Here is a 23,269-nt window from a genome sequence, read left to right on the forward strand (position 1 = left end):
ATAACATTTGACTGGCTACAAGATACAGCCAGTTTCTCTCAATCTGAGCATCTTGGCTGCTCTCTTCAGGTAGAAATGAGGAGGAAAAAAAGTCCAGGCTAGGACTGCTGCTGTCCTGTGCAAGGCAAAGGGCTGCAGACAGAGCTGGTGGTTAAGGGTTAGGGTGAGATCCTGTCCACCAGGTCAGTCAAGGGACTACGGTGCTTGGCGATGCTAAGCAGGGACACTGACAGAAGGAGTGACTGTGTAGGGCTTGGGGATGAGATGCATACAGGAGGAAAAAGCAGACAGCACTTGGGACAGACAGTATAGAAACCCCGGCAGTAACATCGGGACTGGCATGTCATGTGTCTTAAGAAAACCCCAAAGAACTTTCTGATTTGGAGGACCGCACCAGTTCAATGACCTCCTGCGGCAGGAGATGGCATCCCATGGACCCACCGTGTGCCCAGCAGCTCCGGTCCTCTGGGGAGCGCAGCCAGGTGCCTTCAGAGAGCAAGTAGGGACAAGGCCTTTCACAAAGAGCTACGTGTCTGACCAGGTGACAACAAGGGCAGATACGTTTTATCATGAATACAAATGACATGATGCACGTGAGAGGGACAAGAGGCCCCGATCTTACCCACACAGCGGTGGGCTCCAGGTTGAACACGGCTGCTACCTCTGTGGCTCTGTCCCTAACAAATGGTGAAGTCCTGCTGAAAGACCCAGGACTCCCCCGCAGTACTTATCCCTAGGTAGGCTAAACAGGAGTGGCACTGGGGAAGCCCCCAGCACCCCAGGGTTACGCTGTCCTACCTGGCAGCGCACACAGCTCTAACCACCGTCTTGTCCTGTTTCACACAGCTCACCCAGCAAGAGGAGAGGCTCTGTGCCTGCGAATGGAAGGCTCTCTAGACCCTTAATACCTTAACAAAAACCACCACAGCAGTGAAATCAAGAAAGGTAAGGATATATCATTGATACTGAAAGATTTACAAAGTCTGCCTTGGCCTTTTTTTTTTTAACCATGGACAGTTGACAAATGTGCTGGCACCAAAATTGAAATTTGTCTAGGGTTTCCTCCATGGTGCTAGAGACAGTGCACTTACACAGTTGTAATTACCACATCTTTAATCACACGCTCCTGAAATTATCCTTTGTAGTATGATGCCTCAGTGCAAGGAATAATTCATGGACTTCCCAAGTCATTTAACGTCCGCTACTACCAGGTCCAAGCGTAAAACAACCCACCTCCATATACTTTGTTTAGGAAGCCCTACAGATCAGGAAGAACTTCTGAGCACACCACATGCAGAGAAGGTCCTGCCTGGGCAGCCTTACAGGACAAAGAGTACACACACACTGCACACAGCAGTGGGAAGAGAACAGCTTTCAACTACAGTATGTTAACACCTTAAATAAAAATGCCATTTGTTATTGGCGCTTTCCAGCTGACTGAGGACGGAGAGGGAGAAGCAGAGATCCTCCTACTTCCAGCAGTACCACCCCAAACCTTACCCATTATCATCTCATAATCCTACACACCTGTTCACCTGGCAGTTTTATTTCACCACCCACTGGCCACACCATCTTTTCCCGTTAAAAACCCAATCAAACAGAAGCAAATCCCTCAACAACTAGAGCTTAAACTGAAAGATAGGACTGCAGGTCTCCTTACAGGAGAACAACCAGGTAGAGATTAACTGAAGGCTCTGGGTGTGAATAATGTTAATTCATGCTCCATTATTCCACTTGGAAAGCAAGTTCCAAACCAGCAACTAAGCTTGTCAGCCTTCATAGCACCTTCAAACGAGATACACAAAACAATATACCAAATGAAACAATTTTACCTATGTGAAACAGAGTTCCCATTTCCAGTTACTGCAAAGTTGAATGCAGGTTCCGACCTGCTACACAGAGGCAACAGCCACTGACTGTGAATTGTGGCAACATTAAAAACACTTATTTTCTAACAGGCAGGCTGGGCTTTTTCCCCCCTTTTTTTTTCCATCCAGCTCTGCGGCATGTGGTTTCCAGTTGCCGTAGTTTTCATTTGCCAATGAAGCAGCAATATATCTGTATTTGTTCAGCCTTTCCTACAGAGGGTAATCCATCCCCCTAAGCCTTCTGTCGAAGAAAAGCAGACAGCAGATTTGATTTCTCAGAGCCTTCATGGGGATCATCTAAAATTTAAGTCTGAATGACTTGGGAGCACAGTTCTAGCTTTTATTTCATGCTGATACACAGACTCCTGTACGTTGTGCTACTAAAAGTAAAAGTTTAAAGCAAACTGTGCTAGCTGCACATAAGGCTTTCCTTCAAGTGAGCATTAGAAAACATTGGCATATACTACTTATTCCCAGTCTCGGCTAACAGAAGCATGTTTACCATGACTGTATACAAAACAGAACACTTGTACAAGGAATATTTATATCCCTCACATGTTTCCTGGTTAAACCAGTGCTAAAAATACATGCTGGTCCTTAAGGTTTAATGTGATGCACTTAGAGTCACTAAACCATTGTGGCTCAGCCCCGTTTCTAGTTCCTCACACACACAAAAAAAAGGAGGGTACAGGACTCGAAGACAACGGACTCAAGTCCAATCTAAAAACAAACGGATTTTCAGAACAGCAGCATGCCCTTGAATATCATCCAAAAGTGAGACTGAATCACTTGGAAAATACTTACTATGCATCCCCCTTGGAAATGAAAATGTGATTTCTCAGAAGTATGCCAAGTTTACTTTGAAACAAGAGTAGAAATCTCATACTAATTAATGGAAAGCACATCACGGTTTTATCTTACTAAGATAATCTTTCCTCTGCTTCTAGGAACAAAGATATTGTAAGATGTTCAACTCCAGCACAAACTCCTCGGGAAACAACTGCAGTTACGACACTGTAATAACTAAGACAGTCATTCCCCTGGTCTACTGTTTAATTTTCATAGTAGGATTCCTGCTGAACAGTGTGGCAGCATGGATCTTTCTATACGTTTCTAGCGAGAAGAGCTTTATTGTCTATCTCAAAAACATTGTTGTTGCTGATCTCCTAATGAGCTTGACGTTTCCTTTCAAAATTCTTGCTGATTCAGAAATTGCACATCCACAGCTCAACATGTTTGTGTGCAGATACTCTGCAGTTGTTTTTTATACAAACATGTATATTGGAATAACATTTTTTGGCCTCATAGGTTTTGACAGATACTATAAAATTGTAAAACCTTTATTCACCTCCTTTGTTCACACGGTTAACTACAGTAAGGTTATCTCTATAATCATATGGTTATTGTTTATGTTTATAACCCTTCCAAATATGATTTTAACTACTGAAGTCTCTAAAGCAAATTATTCCAGAAAATGTATTGGTCTTAAAAGCGAGCTTGGCAGACAGTGGCACAAGGTGTCAAGTTACATTTGCACAGGGATTTTCTGGATTGTTTTTCTTCTACTAATCATTTTTTACACTTCAATATCAAAAAAAATATATAGCTCCTATAAAAAATTCAGAAGGAACTCAGACATTACCAAGAGAAAAACCAGTCGTAATATATTCAGTATCATGTTTGTATTTGTCATTTGCTTTGTACCATATCACTTCTGCAGAATACCATACACTTTAAGTCAAACTAGCTCACAGTTCAACTGCCAGTCACAAACAACTCTGTTCTATGCAAAGGAGTTTACTCTTGTGTTGTCTGCTGCAAACGTGTGCCTTGATCCCATTATTTATTTTTTCCTCTGCCTACCTTTTAGAGAAAAGCTGTATCAAAAACTGCACCTGAAGCTGAAAACTTCACGTGAGGTTGACATTTCTAAATCTAGAAGATCAAATACACTTCAGGAAAGTGTGAATATTCTGTAAGTTTAGGTCTGTAAAATAACGCACGCTTGAAAGTTACTCAAGAACGCAATGTCTCAGAAAGAAACTGAACAGATGAGAAACAGCAATAAAACAGAAAAAAATGTTTCTGAGTAAAATACCAAGTGGCATTTCTCTCTATAAAAAGATTTTTGCATGCTATCAGTATATTTACTATGTGCTATTTCAGCTGATGCTATGATTGCATTATGGTGTGATATGACCTATCTTGATCTCAAAAAAAGAGAGGAATAACTGGAACAAAACATTCTGGGCCTCCAGTCCACAGTTCTCAGAAAGGATTATCCAACATCCTAATCATCAAATTGATCTTCTGTTTCTCGTGAAGCCAGGCACGACACACATGCATAGCAGGAAAACAGCCTGAAGGGCCTGGGAACGACATTGTCCCACATCGACTGGAGCAGACTGCTCCAAAGCAACACGAAAAGCTGAGCATAACCCCTCTCTGACTTGGCCTCTACCAGCCAGCTGAAGAGTACCGAGATCCTGAGGGGAAGTTCTGTGGGTATTCACCAGCTCACAGAGCAAAGCTATGGTACCTTCCAACAACTGCCAAGGAAAAAAAAAAAAAAAACTTTTTGTTGTTGTTGTTGTTTTAAATACAGTGATCAAATCCTCAACAATCTGCACAGAGCCTGAAAAACAACTTAAAATTTATAAAACTATGTTGGCTTTCTTAGGGGAAGCATTCTATAAATCTCGTGAATTAAACAACATGACTAGTTGTCACTCCTAGACATCAAGAAGTCAGAGAACTTCTCTAAAAGGCAATGTTCAGTACAAGAAGGTGTTTAAGAAGTATTCCTTCTATAAACTAGCAAGCACAGCTACACTGTACCATATTCTTTAGGGCTTTTTTGAAATAACATGGTGTGCACCAAAAGTGTTCATGCCCAATTGACTGAGATTTTAGTAATTGACTGAGATTTTAGTAACTCCCGCCTGTGCTGCTGCAGGAGGTTAAGGAGCAGTTTGAAAACACACACGTACAGCCACCTAGGAACTGTAAGGCAGCACATTTAAATCCAGAAAGAATGGTGGCTGTTTTTCCTAAGCTTCTGGCACTATGGTAAAACACTCCTCTCTGTACAAAGGTAAGAGCTGAAAGCCCCCAACCTTCTATGTATAACTGTAATCTCATTTTTAGCAGTATTTTTCAGCCCAGCCACTTGTGTTGATTGATTTTACCATCATACAGGAAAAACACAGCAATGCTGGAAATATCCACAAAAGGCAATGACTCCAGGAGCTGGATGCTCTCATTTTGCTTAACAAAGAAGTTATAGGAACAAAAATAACAAGTGCTACACCTTTCTGCATCTATGTTTCATTTTAGTCCTAACAGGTAATGTCTCAGGGTGATGCAGGAGCACGTCCCACTGCAGGGGCCTGCAGCAACCCACAGCCTGAACTGGTGCTTAGGGACTACAGAAGAGGGCTGTGTCTGTTTTTTTCTTGTTTGTTTGTTTTCTTTAAAGAAAATACATAAAAGATTACCTGTATGGTTCCTTTAGAGCTCTCTGATACACATCAAACTAAAACTTTGCAGGCTCTTCCCTCCAAGCAAGGAAAATATCCTGCAAGGGAAGGGAATCATTTGATTTGTGGGTGATTTTTTGTTATTTATTGAAAAAATATTTGGCTTTATGTGCCTACATATATACATATGTCCCTACATACAGTACTGTGGCATACAGAGATGAAAACCATGCCCACAATACATATTTGTATAAACATTTTTATTACTTTCGAAACTTTGAAAAAATAATTTATATTGGGGAATTTTCTCCTCAGCCCACCAGTTTACTGATATCAGAATGACAAAAATTTGCATACAGGAATCCAGGTGAAAGTATGCTGACCAATACATCTTTTCAAAAGCGATACTAAATTTCAAGCTTTTGATTCATTTGAAAAACAAAACAAAAACCCCTCCCTCCAATAACTGCACTAGTCAGAAAACACTTGTGAACACTGATCCTACTGTAACCCAACACCTTGTGAGTAACAACTCAAAGTGACTCTTTAACAGACACTGAACTTCCAAAACTGTAATTGTTGTTAAAAAGATAAGATCATCTTTTATGGGGTTGGCCTCTTCTCACAGGTAACTAGCAATAGGACTAGGGGGAATGGCCTCAAGTTGTGCCAGGGGAGGTTCAGGTTGGAAATGAGGAGACATTTCTTCTCAGAAAGAGCGGTCAGACATTGGGACGGGTTGCCCAGGGAGGTGGTGGAGTCACCCCTGCGGGTGTTCAAGGAAAGGCTGGACATGGAGCATGGGGACATGGTTTAGTGGGTGACATTGGTGGCAGGGTGATGGTTGGACCAGATGACCTTGAAGGTCTTTTCCAACCTTAATGACTCTATGATATTCTTGATTCTATGATTCTCTTCATTAGCACATCTAATAATCATCACTTCAGGGCACTGCATGTTTGTAAAGCTCTGTTCAAACAGAACTAAATCACGCTAATTGACAGAAGGCTAAATGGAGGCTATGGAGCTACTTGACATTTCATAGCACCTGTGTCTTCGTGGCTGCTGCTGAAGTTCATCCCCAGGACATTTGGAGGTACTGCTTGTGGTTGCCTACCCCTAATACCTGGAGGTCTCACAACGCCGCGTGCCAAACAATGCTCTGATCCCCATAGGGATCCGTGACACACTACACGGAACAGATCTTTGTGCATTTAAATAAAAATACAATTTTTTTTCTTAATCAGAAATAGGTATTTCTGCTCAGAATTTAAGATCAGTTATATTTTCATATACAACACAGACACTGTAATGGAATAAAAATTTCTAATCTGCCAATGAAAGCCACGAAAAACTGTAAGAGAATATGCTGGACTTGCCCGTTTGTACAACCACTTCTCTTGGTTTTAAAGCCTCAGATGTCTGAGCGATTCACAAACGCTAATGCGAAGCACCGCGGAGAAGCGCAGCGGCAGGTGAGTCTCACCAGGCCCTTCTCCAAGGAGCGTGCTGTAACCACCCCCGGCTGCCCACCGCACGGGGAGGAGAAAGCGCGGGGCAGCATCTCCTGGTGGACCATCAGGGGAACCAACCCGAGCCAGCCCTCGGGAAAGGGATGTCACACGAGGTGCTGCGGTCTGGCTGGGCGCAGTGTTTGTCAGTGCCTCACCACACCGCCCCGGCACAGTGCTAGCGACACAGTATTACGCAGTCAAAAAAAACAAGCCTGGCGAAGGCAGAAGGGCTCAGGGGTACATTCAGACTCATTCCCCATCCGCCCCAGCTACTCTCGTATCCTTCCCTTTCTCCCAGCCTCTCCCCACCCCGTGCATCGGCCAGCAGGCCCGCTCCTCGAGGAGCTAGCCCGAGCTCTTCAGAGGCACCTCCACCGGTCTCTCTCCATCGCCCCTGTAACCATGCTTCCTAGACCACGCCTAGGTCTTTAGACGCCTTTCTCCAGCACTGCCCCTCTGACCAGGAGCGGGCTCTTCCCTCGCGCCTGTCCCTGCTGCACAGCCTCAGAAGACAGCGAGACGCTGCCACCCACGGCGGGGACCAGCAGAGGGACCCACGCTGCCCGGCTCCCTGCAGAGGCAGGCACACGGCCCGGCCGCACGTGCAATGGTGTGTGCTCAGGAGAGAAAATAGCAGTTATTGCAGCTGAGCCCCAGAAAGCCTCCAAAAAAGTCTTCTGTAGCTGAGTACACAGAAGGTGGAGACGTGTCAGAAGTAATCCCGATGCCAGGATCACTCACGTAAGTGCGTCCAGTTCGAAACACAAGGCACCTAATGTTTTTATAGGTCACCAGATTTTTTTGATTTTTTTCCATGTTTAGTTATTTTTCCTTTTTCCTCAGAATTGATTAACCATTTTGGCAGAGATCCCGCTCATGCCAGCACCCCATCCTTTCTTTGCACCACCCTTCCAATCCCTAGGGGTCAGCCTAAGCATTCATCATGGAAGATTTCAAACCCAAAGTCAAAAATTCAGCAAAGCTTAAGCCCGTTTTTTCTGACTTATGATAAGTGCTCAGCAACCTTAATTACAGCAAAATCTACCACCTGCATCCGTAATTTACAAACTACAATGGTCTTCTACATTAGATATATAGACAGGGGGATAGGATGAAACAATTAGCAGTATAAATAATTACAACTCGGTAGTCTCATGTTCTCATGTTTCCTCTCCTCTGGAAATGCTTGTGTTGGAAGCGTAGACCATTTTTGAGTGATGTTTGACCTGATTTAAAAAAAAAAAAGATTGAATCCTGCATTTCAAGTTAAAAATAAATAAAACTATGCAAAGATTGGCTTTGCATGGTGAGCATAACACCATAAAATTAGTTCACATTTGCTCAAAACTGAACATAGGATCATTCCAGATTATGAAGCTTTGCAAACATCTCAACAAATATGGTCTGAACTTTCATCTTATGACTAAACCTAAAACCAGACATTCTTAACTTGTTTTTTCACAAGGCTGTGGTACATGACTTGTAAATTCCTGTGGATTCTCAACTACAACAGACTGCTAATGTTGCTTTTTCAGTATTGTTGTCAGTACCTCAGCCCTCCTAGCTTGGTTTAAAGAAAAGAAAAAAAGGGAAGGAAGGGGGTAAACTACAAGCATTTTCCCTATATATCCCCACTGTGCTATTTTTATTTTATTTATTTTAATTGTGTCTGGCAAATGTCCAAAGGTTCAGAATTTTAATTTTTAACAGAAATAATCCTTACACGCTGTTAAATCTGTAAATTAGGTTACAACTCTAGAAAAAACACGCATGAGATTTCCAAAGCTTGGATTTTCATTCAAGAAAATTATGAATGAGGACCAATGACACTGCAAAAACCATATGCTTCTATCCCTGATTGCCCATAGATTTTAAGTCTAAGTCTTATATATTAGAAGGAAAGAGAGGGTTTTGTTGTTTTTTTAAAGAAAAGATGGAGTCCATAGGGTGTCACACATCTAAAGTCCCAGTTCAAGAACCTGGGACCAATCTGTACCCTGAGGCAGTTTTAAGGACTACAGGAAAGAGTCCACATGCTGAGGCAGACCCAACCATAAATGTCTCGTCACCCGTACATAAAGCGAACACACAGACATTTAAAGTTTCAGACTTGAAGTTAGCAGAAGACCGAAAATTTCACTGCCTTCAGGTCTGCAGACATCAACAAGTTTAAGGGACTATTCACCATCCGTATCAGCTCTCTGATGCAGACAGAAAGCAACTGTGACCATCTTCCTTACACTCCAAAAGCCGCAAAAGCACACTCCGAACTGCGGCTCTCCACACCCCCGGTCACACCGCTGCGCCTGCCCAGCTCCTCCCGCAGCACCCTTCTGCCACCGCTCTCGGCACAGCACCCGGTCACGTCCCCGGGCCGGGGATCTGCCGCCTGCTGCCGGCGTGAGCCCAGCCTCCGACGCCTGCGCTAGGGAAAGGAAGCAACAAAGGCACCCTTGGGTTGTTCCACGAACACTTACGTCTTTCTGGCACCTCTCTTCTAGGTAACTTCCACGTGGTTTAGCTATTTGAATGCTGGTTTTAATTGCGTCAATCAGCACATTTAAAAACCACAGACGCATTCAAAAAACACCAGTAGAGGCAGCGAGGGGAAAAGATTAACATGCTATTGGACTATGAGCAAACAGTCGCAGAGAGACACCGAGCATTAATAGCCTGATGCTCCGGAGACCCCAGAGAGCAGTAAGACAGGTATGTGCTTTCAGTCTTTGTTCCAGTCTCCCTAGGTCTATGTAAATATACAGCTTGATATCAACTGTGCCAAACGCATCGAAAGTCAGGTTCGAGCACTCAGCTCTCCAGCCTGTGCTCCACCTGCAGGCAGCATTACTTGGCAGCGGCCATGCTGTACGCCTGCAGGCTCAAATTCCAGCCCCGTTTCGGGGTTCAGCCCGCTGGGCTGCCCGTCGGCAGGCACGATGCCACCCCCGAGCCTGGCGGAGGCCGCACCACGAGCACAGGAGACCCCAGCATGGGAGCACAGCAGCAAGCCCAGCGGGCCAGAGAGCGCTGCCTGCCCCTCACCTACGCTGCGCACACCAAAACTTCACACGATTCTGTTACGGGTTTTAGGACAATAGAGGCCACCTGCAGAAAGCTAATTACAAGACACAAACTACTTTTTTCCTCCATTTTAAACCACTGGAGTATTTGTAACCATTTGCATTTATGTGAACTGTAACAGAAATTACCATACATCTGGATACGTATTTTACAGCAGAAAATAAATATGCAGATGCAGTAGTTCACTTGTATATTAATATCTGAAACAATACAGTGAAATAAAAAGTGTTGCAGTTTTAGGCTATGTAAGACATAAATGCATTGTTCTTCGTTCCAGGAAATTCTAACAAACATACCTCCATCCCAGCTGACATTCTGTGCAGCACTCAGACGGCAGAGCAAGTCAAAACAAAACTTGGCTGGGAAGTAGTAGATTTAGTTTAAAAAAATACCACCATAATTTTCTACTTTTCTTCCCAATAATTTCTACTGAGCCTAAAAATGAGGTTGATAAAATTATTTAGTAGCTGCTTCTTTCTAATAAGCTTTACTAAAGGTCTCATTAAAATATGCAATTAATTTATCCTCTGTTCAAGTAGAAAGAGGGACAGTAATTGGCAAAAACTTAGAACTGATGAGAACAGTTTGGTCATCTGGCTGACACCTCTGCATATCGGTTTGACAGTACATTAACTTCAAAACTCCTGATACACTTTTTTTTAGTGAGAGTGAGACTGCTACAAACATCACTAGTTTTAGATGTAGTTTAAACTGTTCCAGAGTTACAAAGGTTACAGCAATGATTATTAATTAGATGCATAAACAGATGAGAAGCTTTCTTTTTGTATTTTTTTGAACTAAGCATACAACCTGAAAGACTGCTCTTGTGAAAACGTTTCTCAAAAGTCTATATGCTGTCATGAACAAATCCTCATACATTTCTAGACATTTCCAACGAGAACAAAGCTCTCTTAAATGTCTGTGAAGTAGCATGAATAGTGAGAAAAATATTTCTTCCTGATTGCATTTTTTTTCATGAAATTATTCAAGCAAAATCCTCAGATAACTACTACTGTTGGTCAGGAAAAGTTGACGTCTTCTTGGTTTTTTTGTAGGTTCTTGATATCTCCTGACAGCAAAACCAACGCGCACAAGAAGTTTACCATGTCAAACGTTTCACAATGCTATATCAAGACAGAAATGGAACCTTTTACCTATTTTTACTACTTAATTTTTCTAATGGGTTTTCTGGGGAGTTGTTTTGCACTATGGGCATTCACACAAAAAGGTCAAAAACAGAAGTGTATGAGCATCTACTTAACTAACCTCTTAACGGCAGACTTTCTGTTGACTTTGGCATTGCCAGTGAAGATAATTGTTGACCTAGGAGTTGCATCCTGGAAACTGAGAATATTCCATTGTCAAGTTACAGCCTGTTTCATCTACCTGAACATGTATTTATCAATTATATTCTTGGGATTTGTAAGCATGGACCGTTGCCTTCAGCTAATGCACAGTTGTAAGATCTACCGCATTCAAGAGCCTGGATTTGCCAAGATGTTGTCTGCAGTTGTATGGACAATGGTTCTCCTTATAACAGTGCCTAACATGGCTATTCCAATAAAAACCATTGAAGAAAGGCCTAATGCAGGGTGCATTGATTTCAAAACAAAATTTGGAAGAGACTGGCACGTGTTTACAAATTTTGTATGTACAGCAATATTCCTGAACTTTTCAGCTGTGATACTGATTTCCAATTTCCTTGTTGTTAGACAACTCTACAGAAACAAATACAGTGAGAGTTACGCGAATGTGAAGAAGGCCCTGATCAACATATTGCTTGTAACAGCAGGCTACATACTGTGTTTTGTTCCATACCACATCGTTCGCATTCCCTACACTTTGAGCCAGAATGATGCCATAACCAACTGCTCTCTGAAGCAAACACTCTTTCAAGCAAAAGAATCTACCTTGCTGTTTGCAGTATCAAACCTCTGTTTTGACCCTATTCTGTATTATCACCTTTCCAATTCATTCAAATTGAAAGTTACTGAGACTTTCATAGCACCCAAAGAGACAAAGGCTTTCACAGATGAAGAGCCAGAACACAGAAACAAACAGCAGGTGCAGACATACGGATTCTGAACTACATGGAAACTGTGTGCAAATACAGGATATAAACAGCGATTGTGCAATTAGAAGCATGGCTACTAGGGTCAACAACATTATTGTTGAATCATAAGCCCAAGCAGAAGGAAAAAACTTGAATGACAGTACTAATTGCTTTGTTATACATTCACATGGTAGGTCTGAACTAGCAGAACATTTGACACTGCTTTTCAGAAATATTTCAATGTACCAGTGACAACCTATGAAGAATCAGCAACACTTCAGAATATTTTTTTCATACTCAAATATACATTCTAATTATTTACAGTAAACACCTGAACTCACCCTACGTAAAATATTGCATGCTATATTAAATGACTTGGTGCAATGAAGTAAAGACTTTTTTTTAAAAAGGAGTTCATTACCTGCACAGCTCTTCATAGATAAAATTAACCTAAAAGCATTTTAAAGAGTATTACTTATTCTAGAAAGCAATTTTAAGCTGAACTGTTTAGAAAATACTGTATTCGCTTAAATTTCACCTGCAGTTTTCATAAATAAAGTTCTTGTTCTTATCAACTTCCACTGCCTTCCTTTGCTCCTACTCCAATGAATATGAAAAAAAAGCTAACAACGCGTTATTACAGAAAATTCAAGGAAATTTTAAAATGAAGATTAAAAAGTAAGTATAAATATACAGTGATCTCTTAGCTTGTTGTATTTATGAAAATGTATAAGGCAGCAACTAAGTGTATTAATAATGTATTTTACAAACACTTTCAAAATAACTCATATATAAAATAGTCAATAATTAAAGTCAAAAATCAGTTTACATAGGCAAAGCATAACTACCTGGATTAGCTTCATCTGTAAACCAAAAATATTTCAGAAACAAAAACAATCAATTTACATTTTTCAAATCCTTAAAATGTGCAAAATATAAATTAAACTTTAAGCAAGCACTCGAAACCGGCCTTAACAGAAACATCTCATTCAATATTCTCCTAACAACAATTTATGTGCAATAACTCAGAACCCAAACTCTGTAGAGGAGGAAAATTAGAGCAAAGAAATCTGTATCATATCATACACTCAGCTGACACTTCCTTTACTTGTAGGATTTAATACTGTTAAGAAGTTATCATTGTTGTTTCAAAATAATCATCATCATCACCACCAAGTAGATACACTCTAGATCCAGGCTTCTTCAGTATTTGGGCCCTTTTTCCAGCGGAGTAGAAAACATGACAAAAATCAAAAAATGGATAAATAAAAAACAACCAAATAAGGGTTTGGTATCTGGAATGTTAATCATGGGGCTTCCTTCAGTTCCCAACAGCTCACAAACAGAATAACAGCAGCAGACAAAAATCCATACTGCAAACAACAGGGAGCGGGTGGGAGGAAATAACACCATTCCACCCCTCACATTCCAGAACTACTCCTTTCAGATAAGCTGCTATTAATCCATTTGTCCAACTATCAAATTTTCTTTTTAGCAAAGTTTCATTAAACCCTGGAACATGGTGTTTGCAATGTGGTACTTGTCTCCTTACTCTAGTAAGTCAGCATATATTATTATGCCTCTTACGCATTTTTCCAGTTAACATCCTCTGGATAAAATAAAGATGCCTGTATGCTGTACTAAAGCCATCCTGCAGTATACAACTTGTGCACACAGGCAGAAATAGCCTCCTGTGAGCCAGCTGGGCGCCTTCAGACAAAGGTCACTCAGCTCTCTACGCAGTGAGTTGTTCTTTCTTTAAACACTTTGCCATCACATCAGGCAGTACCGTTACATGCACAAAGAGAATACACTCACCAGTGGTATAGGGAAATGCGTTGCGTATTGCAAATGGCGAAGGAGGTCATAATTGGATGGAAAAATCAGTTCTCTGAGTCTTTCCCTCTTCACTGACTTCTCACTGGTAACTGAAATTCTTCTGTCTAAAGAAGAGTTCATATTCTCACAAGACTCCCCAGGCATCGGAGAAAAAATCTAAGTCATGTAAAACAAACATTTAAGATAAGTGTAACCTCTAACTTTCGAAATTCATCAATTCCAGAGATACAATTTTGTTCTCATTTACTTTACAAATATCTGACTGTTTTTTCAAAGACAGACAAAGAAAGGGAAACAGTATTCTAGCCTGAAATGTAATCAGATACGTATATGTCATATCTCTATGCATATCTCATTGTTGCTAGACAAGTTTTAAACTAGCAGTATTCAGTCAGGAAAAGACAGCATTACAATTCAGAGCAATTTCCACACTTATGCTGTTGTGACATGGAAAACGCGATGAGACAGTCCAGTGATCGAGGGAACGTAATGAGAAGGGTGAAGTGGGAGGTGACAGAAGACAAGACACATTGTAGGCAGGCATGGATATGCTTGAAGCCATCAATATGACAGATGTCAGGCAGAAACAGGGGTCCCAATATCCTGCAAGTGGATCTGCACCAATAGGTCTGGGCACAGGAGTCCATGCGATGCAGAACGAGGACCAGTCCAAAGGAAGAAACTAGGAGATTCAAGAGTAATCCACAATCAGGCTAACAGTTAGGAAAAGAAGAGGGGGAAACAGACTTGGAAGACAGAGCAAAGACAGAATAGTCACTTGAAAAGCAAAAGGTATCAATTGGGGCCCCTCAATGTCAAAGAAGAGGGTATATCTGCATATTTGTTCATGCTTAACTGTACCACATAGCACTCTGAATATGCTGGGGGGCAGAGGAAAGCCCCTAGCTGTGGACAGCTAGGGGATGCACAGCAAAGCAACGCAGTTGTCACACAGCAGAGATGTACAGAAAAAAGGTCATGCACCGACAGAATGTATCAGGCACTGGCTCCAAATGACACTGGCTGTTGATGGAAGAAGCGAGGTGGTGCTAGGGGCACAGAGAGGCATTCTTAGTGACAACAGCAAGCAGCAGACACAGGCATCGAAGGCATGCAGAAAGTTGAAAGTTAAACCTACTGGAAATTCCGAACCAAAATCTGCCTTAAAGTCACTCTTGTCTACATCATCAAAAATACTAGTGGTTCCTGAGTCAATGCCCATATGTTCCATAATACTATGATCCTAATAATTGTCGGAGAGAAAAACAAGCATCAGTTACATTTTATTGAAGACCTATTCAACTGATCACAGGTAAACGCAAGCATTCCACCTATTTAAGAATCAAGGAAAAAGTACTGATGGTAGGAAGATTTCAGGTAACTACTTGTAAATATTTATGAAAACCTTAATTCACAAAAGTGAATTTCAATCTCAAGCCTAAATCCACAAGGGGATAGAAAAGACCAGGAGCTGAAGGGGGGAACAAAACTTCACAGTATACCCCCGCGTGCAGTTCTGCTCCCAGGGATACCTATAGAACAGGAGGTGGACTCTTGTACCTGCCCCAAATTTATTTGCTATTTTGTTGTAATATGAAAAGCAACTTGGAGAAACCCCCTACATCTTAGCACAAATTTGGCCATGAGACCTTCATAAGAGATGTACACGTGAAATGAAAAATAAATGAGAGAACACTTTAGCTGGCCACAAGCTCCACAAGGACTGTGCAGCAGAACAACAGGCTGCATCTTATCATACAAGTACAAATGTGGTCCATGGACTGGATTTTAAAGTCACCTTCCTCTTCGACTCATTTTAGAAAAGATTAAGAACTGCTCATCTGATGGAAGACTCAGGATTACACATGGACTGTGCATGTTGGAGTCATGAGGTTTCACTTTATGGTCGTCAGTTCATGGCTGTTCAGCACACAGTACGCTCCTGATATCTGCAAGTAGACTACGGGGCTGTGAACTGTTCATAGCTGCACTGTGCCATCACATCCCGTGCGACACAGGGCAGTGGGGCGTACCCCAGGCTTACTGCTGACTCCACCTGCTTAAAGCTGTCTCTACTCTTCATTAAAGCATACCTCCAAATAAGTTTTTCCACTGGTAAGTTCAGAAGCCCACATTACACCTTTTTGTTTGTCATGAGTTATTCAGATCACCAGAGAACTGACTGCTCAGCACATTAGCGCCAAAACTGCAATACTTAAGTTACATACAAAAGTGAAGCCGACAAATCACTTTCAGTCTTCTCACAGTGAGAAAGAGATAAAGAGATAGATTTAAAAAAAAAAAAGTAAAGAAAGAAAAAAACACCAAAAACTCACATCTGAAATACTAACGCTTTAGTGAAAAACCTACATTTTATGAAACTGAGTACCAAACATGGGGGAAATAACATGAAGCGTTACCTCCATTTTCATGTCATGATCCTTAGAATAGTGTTCATCCACAGTTTCCCCATTAGGTGAACGTGATCTAGCAGTTGCAGTGACTGACAAGTCTCCACGGGATATTAAAGTGCACATGTACGCATCATGGGAGAAAACATCATGTCGAGTGAATTCAGAAAACAGCAGCACCAAATTCACAAACTCTGTCTTCTCATGATCACTATTTGGGTCAGCTATTCCAAAACCAAAAAAAAATGGACTGTAATTTCAACATATAAGTATCTGTTTCTCAGCTACCCAACTCACAAACCCCAGCAAATTCATTTTAAAGTTCTAGAGGCCTGATAAAAATGTCTCAGGGATCCTGGACAAATTTATCTTTGCCTCCGCAGAATGAATCACTTCCCATCTAGTGACATACAACCTGCACGTTTGCTCAAGACACACAATGGACCTCAGACAGCAGTGGATGCCAGAACATCCTACACTATCCACATACTGCAGCTGGGCATGTCCGCAGTTAAGCACAATGTTCTGCTATTTATTTGATTTGCCTTTGAAGTAAGTGAAAAGAAAAAGGGGGGAAAGAGGGCAAGAATGTTCCTTGTGCGCAGAAAAATTAAGTTTACTGTGAAGCTTTGGATTATAACAGACAACCCAGTGACTGTACTTCTCCAAAATGTTATTACTAGGGTAAATATTACTGTCTTGTCTACAGTGCTTTTGTATTCCTAATACAAAAGTTTTTAAAGTATTTTCAAAGAATTTATTCTGGTTACTTTATTTTAACTAATAAGTGTGTTCACACACATCAGGAAAAGGCTTGTTAAAAGAATTGCATGTTATTTTGCCAATGACAAAGCAAAGTCTAGAGAAATACAATTTTTAAATTAAGTTTTCATTTGTCACAGCTATATTTAATTTTACTAGTTCCATAACAAAGGAAGGTTTGCAATATCGCAGTTAACACAAAATAGCTCTATACCACAACAACTCTATTTAGCAATAAAAACCTCCAGCTACAAACTACCAAATCTAAATCATCAACATATACTTACAGCAAATTATGCAATACAAGCTCAAATTAATTCAATATATAACAATTTCTATTTAGAATTGTCATTTGTTGTCAAACTAACAGGCAATTTACAGATAAACAATAAGACCTACATTAGTCTTTCTCCCACGTACAGTAAACAGAGACATTCTTTTGATTTTCACCCTAACACACTTTCTTCTCATGTTTGTTGAAACTCTCGTTACACTGCAGTATAGAAGTTGCAACAGTAAGCCCAAGAATACACCAGTTCTAAGTTAGAACTCTTCTCTGCAAACCTTACCCATCCTGAACTGCCCACCAAGACACACGTGCTAGATGCCACATGGAAAGGCACAACAAAGAGCATCATACAAACACACCCGCACACTAAGTGATTTGCCCTCAGTCAAAATATAGCAGCCACGTGCTTTTCATTTTTGGAGACAAAGAATCTCAACCACCATAAAAACGGTATCACACAACAAAACTATTCCAGTCCTCTAAAAAAACAAGGAATATTTCAAGCAAGGAAAACATTCCCCAGCTATTCTCCCTACACTGTCTCGCAGAGCTACCCATGTGAAGAAAGATGATACCATATTTGAAACAAGGAAATCAGAAACACAAGTCTAAATAACACAAATAGTTTGGATGGTTTAGTAAAACTTGGGTCACCAATGACACGAAAATAGAGCTACACCAATACTCCAGAGTCTGCAACAGATTTTTAAGAATTTTCTCCTTTTTCGGATGTTGAGAGTTTTCAATATCATGTTTCGAACCACTTAAAATCCCCCTCAATTTACGGGCACCAAAAAAAAAAAAGCACGAACTTCCAGTACTTAAGATACCAGAAACATGAGGTACAATATCAGATGGTTTTATTAGACCAATACATTTCTTAGAGCAACCTACAATGGACAAAGATTCCTTTTTTTTTTTCAGCTCACCTATTTGCCACCTAACAGCTTTTGATTTCAACACTTGTGCACAATATTCAAGTCAGTCACTTTGAATGTAGATTTGTCAAAAAGAGGCAAGTGTTTGGTCTTAACTATGCATGTAGTGCAAGTAATTTCCCTAAATCTTTTACAGCCTAAACAGAAATAAACATTGTTTCTTCCAATTTTCCTTTTGTGGAAGAAAAAAAAAAATCACAGAAAAATCCTATAACAAGGCAGGAAATTTCAAAAATAAATACATAAGAAAATCAAGCAGGTCATCACGGAAACTGCGAAACACCTGCTACAACAAAACAATAACTTCAGCAGCCAGAGAGCAGACCAGTCATTTCTGACCTACTTTGGAATACAAGTTAGTTAATACTCACATAATGAGGGAGCCTGTGTGTCTAAAAACCTCAGCAGGACATTCTGAAAAACAGGAAGACTGGAACCTGTCAAGGAGGCTGAAGACAGAGATTCCTTTTCATCTAGGACTTCAGATTCACCACATCTCTGCACAGTTAAATACATAAAACAGTATGTATCCACACACAAACACATCCAGTATTCCCACAATTTGCAAGTGAGGCACCTATATGTGGGATTCTTTCCTACCTCTCCATAAAATGCAGACTTGCTCTAGAATGACAGTTTTCTCCCATTACCCCAGTCAGGTTATTACTGAAGTGTTTTATTCACTTTGGATTACTTATTGAAAAGGAATACCTCTCACAGGTACCATCATCTGCAATGGCACAATTTCATATAAAAACAACAACAAAATTAAAGATCCAGAACTTCCACGACCGAAGTGAAGACGAAAGGTAACTCCTCTTGTTCGTGTAAGCGACAAGAAGCGTAGCAACAGCCAGGGCGAACACCTCGGCCGTGAGTGGGTGCCGGGGAGGGAGGCAGCAGCACCTTCCCCCCGGCAGTGGTTTGTGGTGAGGCGAGGACGACGTGAAAGCCTCACACAGCCCGGCTGCAGAGGCTGCACCGCGCAGGGCTGTGGGGTGCTGCAAGCCCAGGGACCTGCAGCAAGGCTGCGGCTAACACACCGCCCCGTGCACGCCGAAGCGCAGGGCTGGAACGTCAGGGAAGCATCGTCAGCTTCTGCGGGCTGCAACAGGACCGCTACAGACAGGTAATTGCTTACATTAAAGACACCGCTGTCGTGTTTTGCCTCTCCAGCAAAACATTATCATTTCCCCTGAAAATGGATGCAGTTCTACAGAACGCAAGATGAAAATTACACTCGAGTTTTGCCTCAAAATGGTCTTTGTTTTGGAGCCGTCCCCAAGTCCTCCAAGCAGGAGCACACCCGCCTGTGTGCAGGGGAGATGTATGCCCCACTTTTCAAGGAACTCCAGGTACTGTGGCATCCATTTATTTGGACAAGTAGCTCAAAGAAGTAAAACAGTTCAAACAAAAAGGCATAAAAACACTCTCAGGCTGTAATTTCTTACCTAAGTAGACGGCTTTTTCATTTTATCTAGAATACAAAAACTGTAAATGATAACGAAATCTCCAGTGTTCCAAATGCAATCAAACTTAGTGTTGCAAAGAGTAGAGATTAAAGTGATTTTTCTTTAGAAATATCTTTCTTTTTAAGCATACTGCTTATGCTATTCTAGAAGTAGAAAGAACTTACTTCTGCTTCAATTTCTGCTTGTCTCTTCTCCAGGAGTTTGGCTACAACCATGGCCCTGTGCTTACCAGACCTTTTACAGCTTACAGCCCATTCACAGAGTAGAGTTACCACAGCTTCGTCGTTTGGGGCTACCTGTTCAGTGCAAGAACAAAAAGAAAACCATTTCACCTACACGTCCAACAGGCTTCTTTATGAGCAAGCAGCTTTCAGCAAGGGGTGTTCTGAGGGAAGGAAAGAGAAGCTGGGTTTTTTTCTTTACTACTAATGGATGCACAAGGTTGTTTCATTCATATTTTCTAATTAAACATAACCTAGAAGCAAAAGAGGGAAGTTCCAATTTTCACACTGCTGATACTCAAATCAAAACTGTCTTTTATCATAATGTTGCTTCACAAAACAGTAAAGGGCAAAATAGGAAAAGCATATCCCACAAAGCCTCTCAACCAAAATAACCACACAGAATTTGTCTTCTTTATAACAATTCTTCCAAACCTCCTCCACGTTTCCAGACCATGAATAGCACACCACCAACTCATACCAAAAAAAAAAAAACAAAACCAAACCCACGAACTCTGGAGGCGTGAGGATCAAATAACCAAGGTCAAAAAACTCCCAAACAAAAAGCTCAACTTACTTCTGACCTGTACATGCCTAACAGGCCTTTTAAGAACAGTCTTTAGAAAATCCATCCTTACCAAGTAAGAGCTATGCTATACATTATGTTTGTATCTATTGAGTGTTTATCAAATCCCTGTTTCCACTAACTACCTACATTTTGGAAGTATTTTTCTAGTGTGCTACTGAACTGGATCTGCTGAACTTCCTCACTCCTGCCCAAGCTCGCTACTACGTCTGAACATCGAACATAAGAAAGACCTGCAAAATAAATAGATGCGATTTCTCCTCTCCTCCGTGATTAGTGGAAACTACATTTACAGATAAACATTAGAAAGGCTAGAGCTAAACGTAGCTTCCCCAGAAAGTAGAAACTTTTTCTATAGTGATTAAGAATTACAGGCTCCTAAGAATGAAAGTTACTGCAGTAATATGCCAAATAACAACCAGGGTATACATGTATATATGTACACATATACACACACGTTTCCTGAAACGCATTTCAATGGGCCAACAGGAGACACTAAATGACAAGGGCGGGGGAAATGGAGGGAATAAGGGGAATGCTTCTCTCCAACCCAAGCGAAGCCACGCAGCAATGCCACCTCCGCTGTGGTTAGATGCAGTCGGCTGACAACCGAAGTATGGATACTGTGCATTTTCAAAAGGTCTGATCTCCACACTGACTTCTTTCCCTTTCTGCCAACAACAGAAGCACTTCTGTGCCTCAGGCAGACACTGCCTGGGAGGGCTGCCCGTTCCCTGAGGCTGCGCCTGCGCTGCAACGCACCCTGAGGCACCCCAAGGAGCAAAGGACCTGCCTCCTTCCTCACAGGGGACTGCACTTGGAAATGGCAGAGAAGCTTATCTTCTTGAGAGAGGAGCAGGTGATGCTCCTGGGACCAAATCTGTTCAGAAAAGTAGGCCAGGAAAGCCTTCGAGAGCTGAGGCAATGGGGTAGGGGCACAAATGCTGCAGGTCAGAGCTCACTGGGCTGGAGCAACACAGAAGGGGACAAGAGACTCCAAAGCGAGGCTTACACGGGGTTCTGTTGAAGGTAAAATGGCTGTAGCAGTGATCCTACACGTTTTTGTTCTGGCCTAAAAAAATGACTTGAGTTGTTTGGTGAAACGTCAAATCCTAGCAGAGGAAAGCCATCAGTTATTTTCCATTTGAGAGAAACAAGGGTGCTGTTCCTCCAAGGAATACACACGCGGCACAAACACTGCCAACACACAACCACTAAAGCACACGTACCTGTGCACACACCAGTATTTCCTTCAGACGCTGTGTCCGTGGGTCATGAGTGCCAGTCTGTTGCCCAGCTAACCTCACTGCTGCACTCAGCTGCATTTAGCGCTGCAAGGCGAAGCCACCAGGGCTGGCGCTCGGTGGGCTAACTGCCCCCGCTGCTGCCAGCTCCCGCTGCACGAGGGAGCGGCTCACTTACAGCTAAGCCCAACAACAAGCCTAAGAACAACCCAAGCGAAAACCCAGGCACCGTATGCAAGAACACACACAAACACCATTCAAACCAAACGGCCCCAGCAAGCACCACACGACATGGGGCCGTGCCGCCTGCCTGCCACCACCGCAGCACAGGGCTCAGCAGGGCCAGGAGGCCTCCGCCACCACGCGGGCCATCGCCGACGGCTGTCCCTTTGTGCAGTGCACCATGAGCACCAGCCCCGAGCAGGTGAGCCCACACAGCGGGCGACTCGAAGCAGCATGTCCCCGGAGGGACCTCACGGCGAGCACCACGCCCACCGCACTCAATTGTCCATTTAGTCTTAGGTATTAAGCCAGCAATAGTTGCATTCTTATTTAATTATTTTTTTTTTAAATTAAAAAAAGGCTAAACATTGTATAATTGACTTATCTGACAGCCCAAACACAAGAAACCACGGGACAAGCTGACCCTTTCGTGGTAAAGCTGGAAGTTACTTCAATTTTTTCAAGAAATGCTATGAACTCTTACTTTTGCATAATACTGCAATGTGTCTGTATTATTAATTCCTTTTAATATAATTTTAAAGGATGGATGTTTGTGCACTTCACAAGAAAATAGCATGAAATTACTCTGGTCACGACAGCACTGAGGTCTACATAAATTAAGTACAGATTAATTCCTTGTCTGTTCTATCTGAACATCAGATTTTGCTGAATGACTGACCTGTTTCAAATGACAAACTGATTTCTTTCCCAAACAACAAGAGACAGACCGCACTACAGTTCAGAAAATACAGTCAATTTGTTCTAAGTGAGTCATCTGCTAACACTGATATTTATTAGCACAAGAATATAAAAATGAATCCCTAATTCTATGCCTGTAAAAAGCAGAACTCCATTTTCAGAGATGCAGAGTCCAACGCTGCTACAAGTCAGACAGCTAGAAGTGAGTATTCACGTTAAAAAAATCACGGTGCGGATTCTCAAGTTTCATGTATACAGAGAACACATGGAGGTGTTTATCCATCTAAGAATTTCAACCACACAACTTTTAAGTACCTAAAAACAGTAGGTTTGGTTCTCAGGAACTGACATGAGCAGCAATAAAAAAAGGCTATCTGAGTACAAGTAACTATTTCAACCCAGTCAGACTTGGTATACTGCCCAAACAATCACCAGAACTATTCACACACATCAAGCTCTCGGAACATGGGACAAGTGCAGCAGCTGAGAAAAGTAAAGTTGAAGTGTCTAACCATCAAACACTTCATTCTGCTCTTCAATGAAAATAACAAATGTTTTACAGCTATATCAAGTCCCTGCAATGTAAAGAAT

General features: G+C 41.7%; 3 protein-coding genes across 22 annotated transcripts in view; 2 read left to right on the forward strand and 1 right to left on the reverse strand.

Annotated features, from left to right (window-relative positions):
- The window catches only part of MED12L (mediator complex subunit 12L), a 140,052-nt gene that overhangs the window by 90,790 nt on the left and 25,993 nt on the right, over window positions 1–23,269 (reverse strand). For 12 of the 20 annotated variants that reach the window (XM_040567361.1, XM_040567351.1, XM_040567350.1 and 9 more), the window contains exons 11-15: window positions 19,871–20,002; window positions 18,606–18,732; window positions 16,255–16,469; window positions 14,973–15,077; window positions 13,814–13,990 (exon numbers count right to left, since the gene is read on the reverse strand). The exons of 1 other annotated variant lie outside the window; for it this stretch is intronic. In XM_040567361.1, coding sequence (XP_040423295.1) covers window positions 13,814–13,990; window positions 14,973–15,077; window positions 16,255–16,469; window positions 18,606–18,732; window positions 19,871–20,002 — 756 coding nt within the window. The remainder of the gene's footprint in view (window positions 1–13,813; window positions 13,991–14,972; window positions 15,078–16,254; window positions 16,470–18,605; window positions 18,733–19,870; window positions 20,003–23,269) is intronic. 7 more of the 20 variants (XM_040567362.1, XM_040567363.1, XM_040567355.1 and 4 more) reach the window with 3 other exon arrangements.
- On the forward strand, window positions 2,834–3,960 carry P2RY14 (purinergic receptor P2Y14). Its single transcript, XM_040567372.1, has one exon. The coding sequence runs from the start codon at window positions 2,834–2,836 to the stop codon at window positions 3,845–3,847; it is 1,014 nt and encodes a 337-aa protein (XP_040423306.1). The 3' UTR covers window positions 3,848–3,960.
- Window positions 11,047–12,570, forward strand: GPR171 (G protein-coupled receptor 171). The gene has a single exon (XM_040567373.1). The coding sequence runs from the start codon at window positions 11,047–11,049 to the stop codon at window positions 12,025–12,027; it is 981 nt and encodes a 326-aa protein (XP_040423307.1). The 3' UTR covers window positions 12,028–12,570.

The sequence above is a fragment of the Cygnus olor genome, chromosome 9 (genome assembly GCF_009769625.2).
Source record: "Cygnus olor isolate bCygOlo1 chromosome 9, bCygOlo1.pri.v2, whole genome shotgun sequence".
Lineage (NCBI taxonomy): Eukaryota > Metazoa > Chordata > Aves > Anseriformes > Anatidae > Cygnus > Cygnus olor.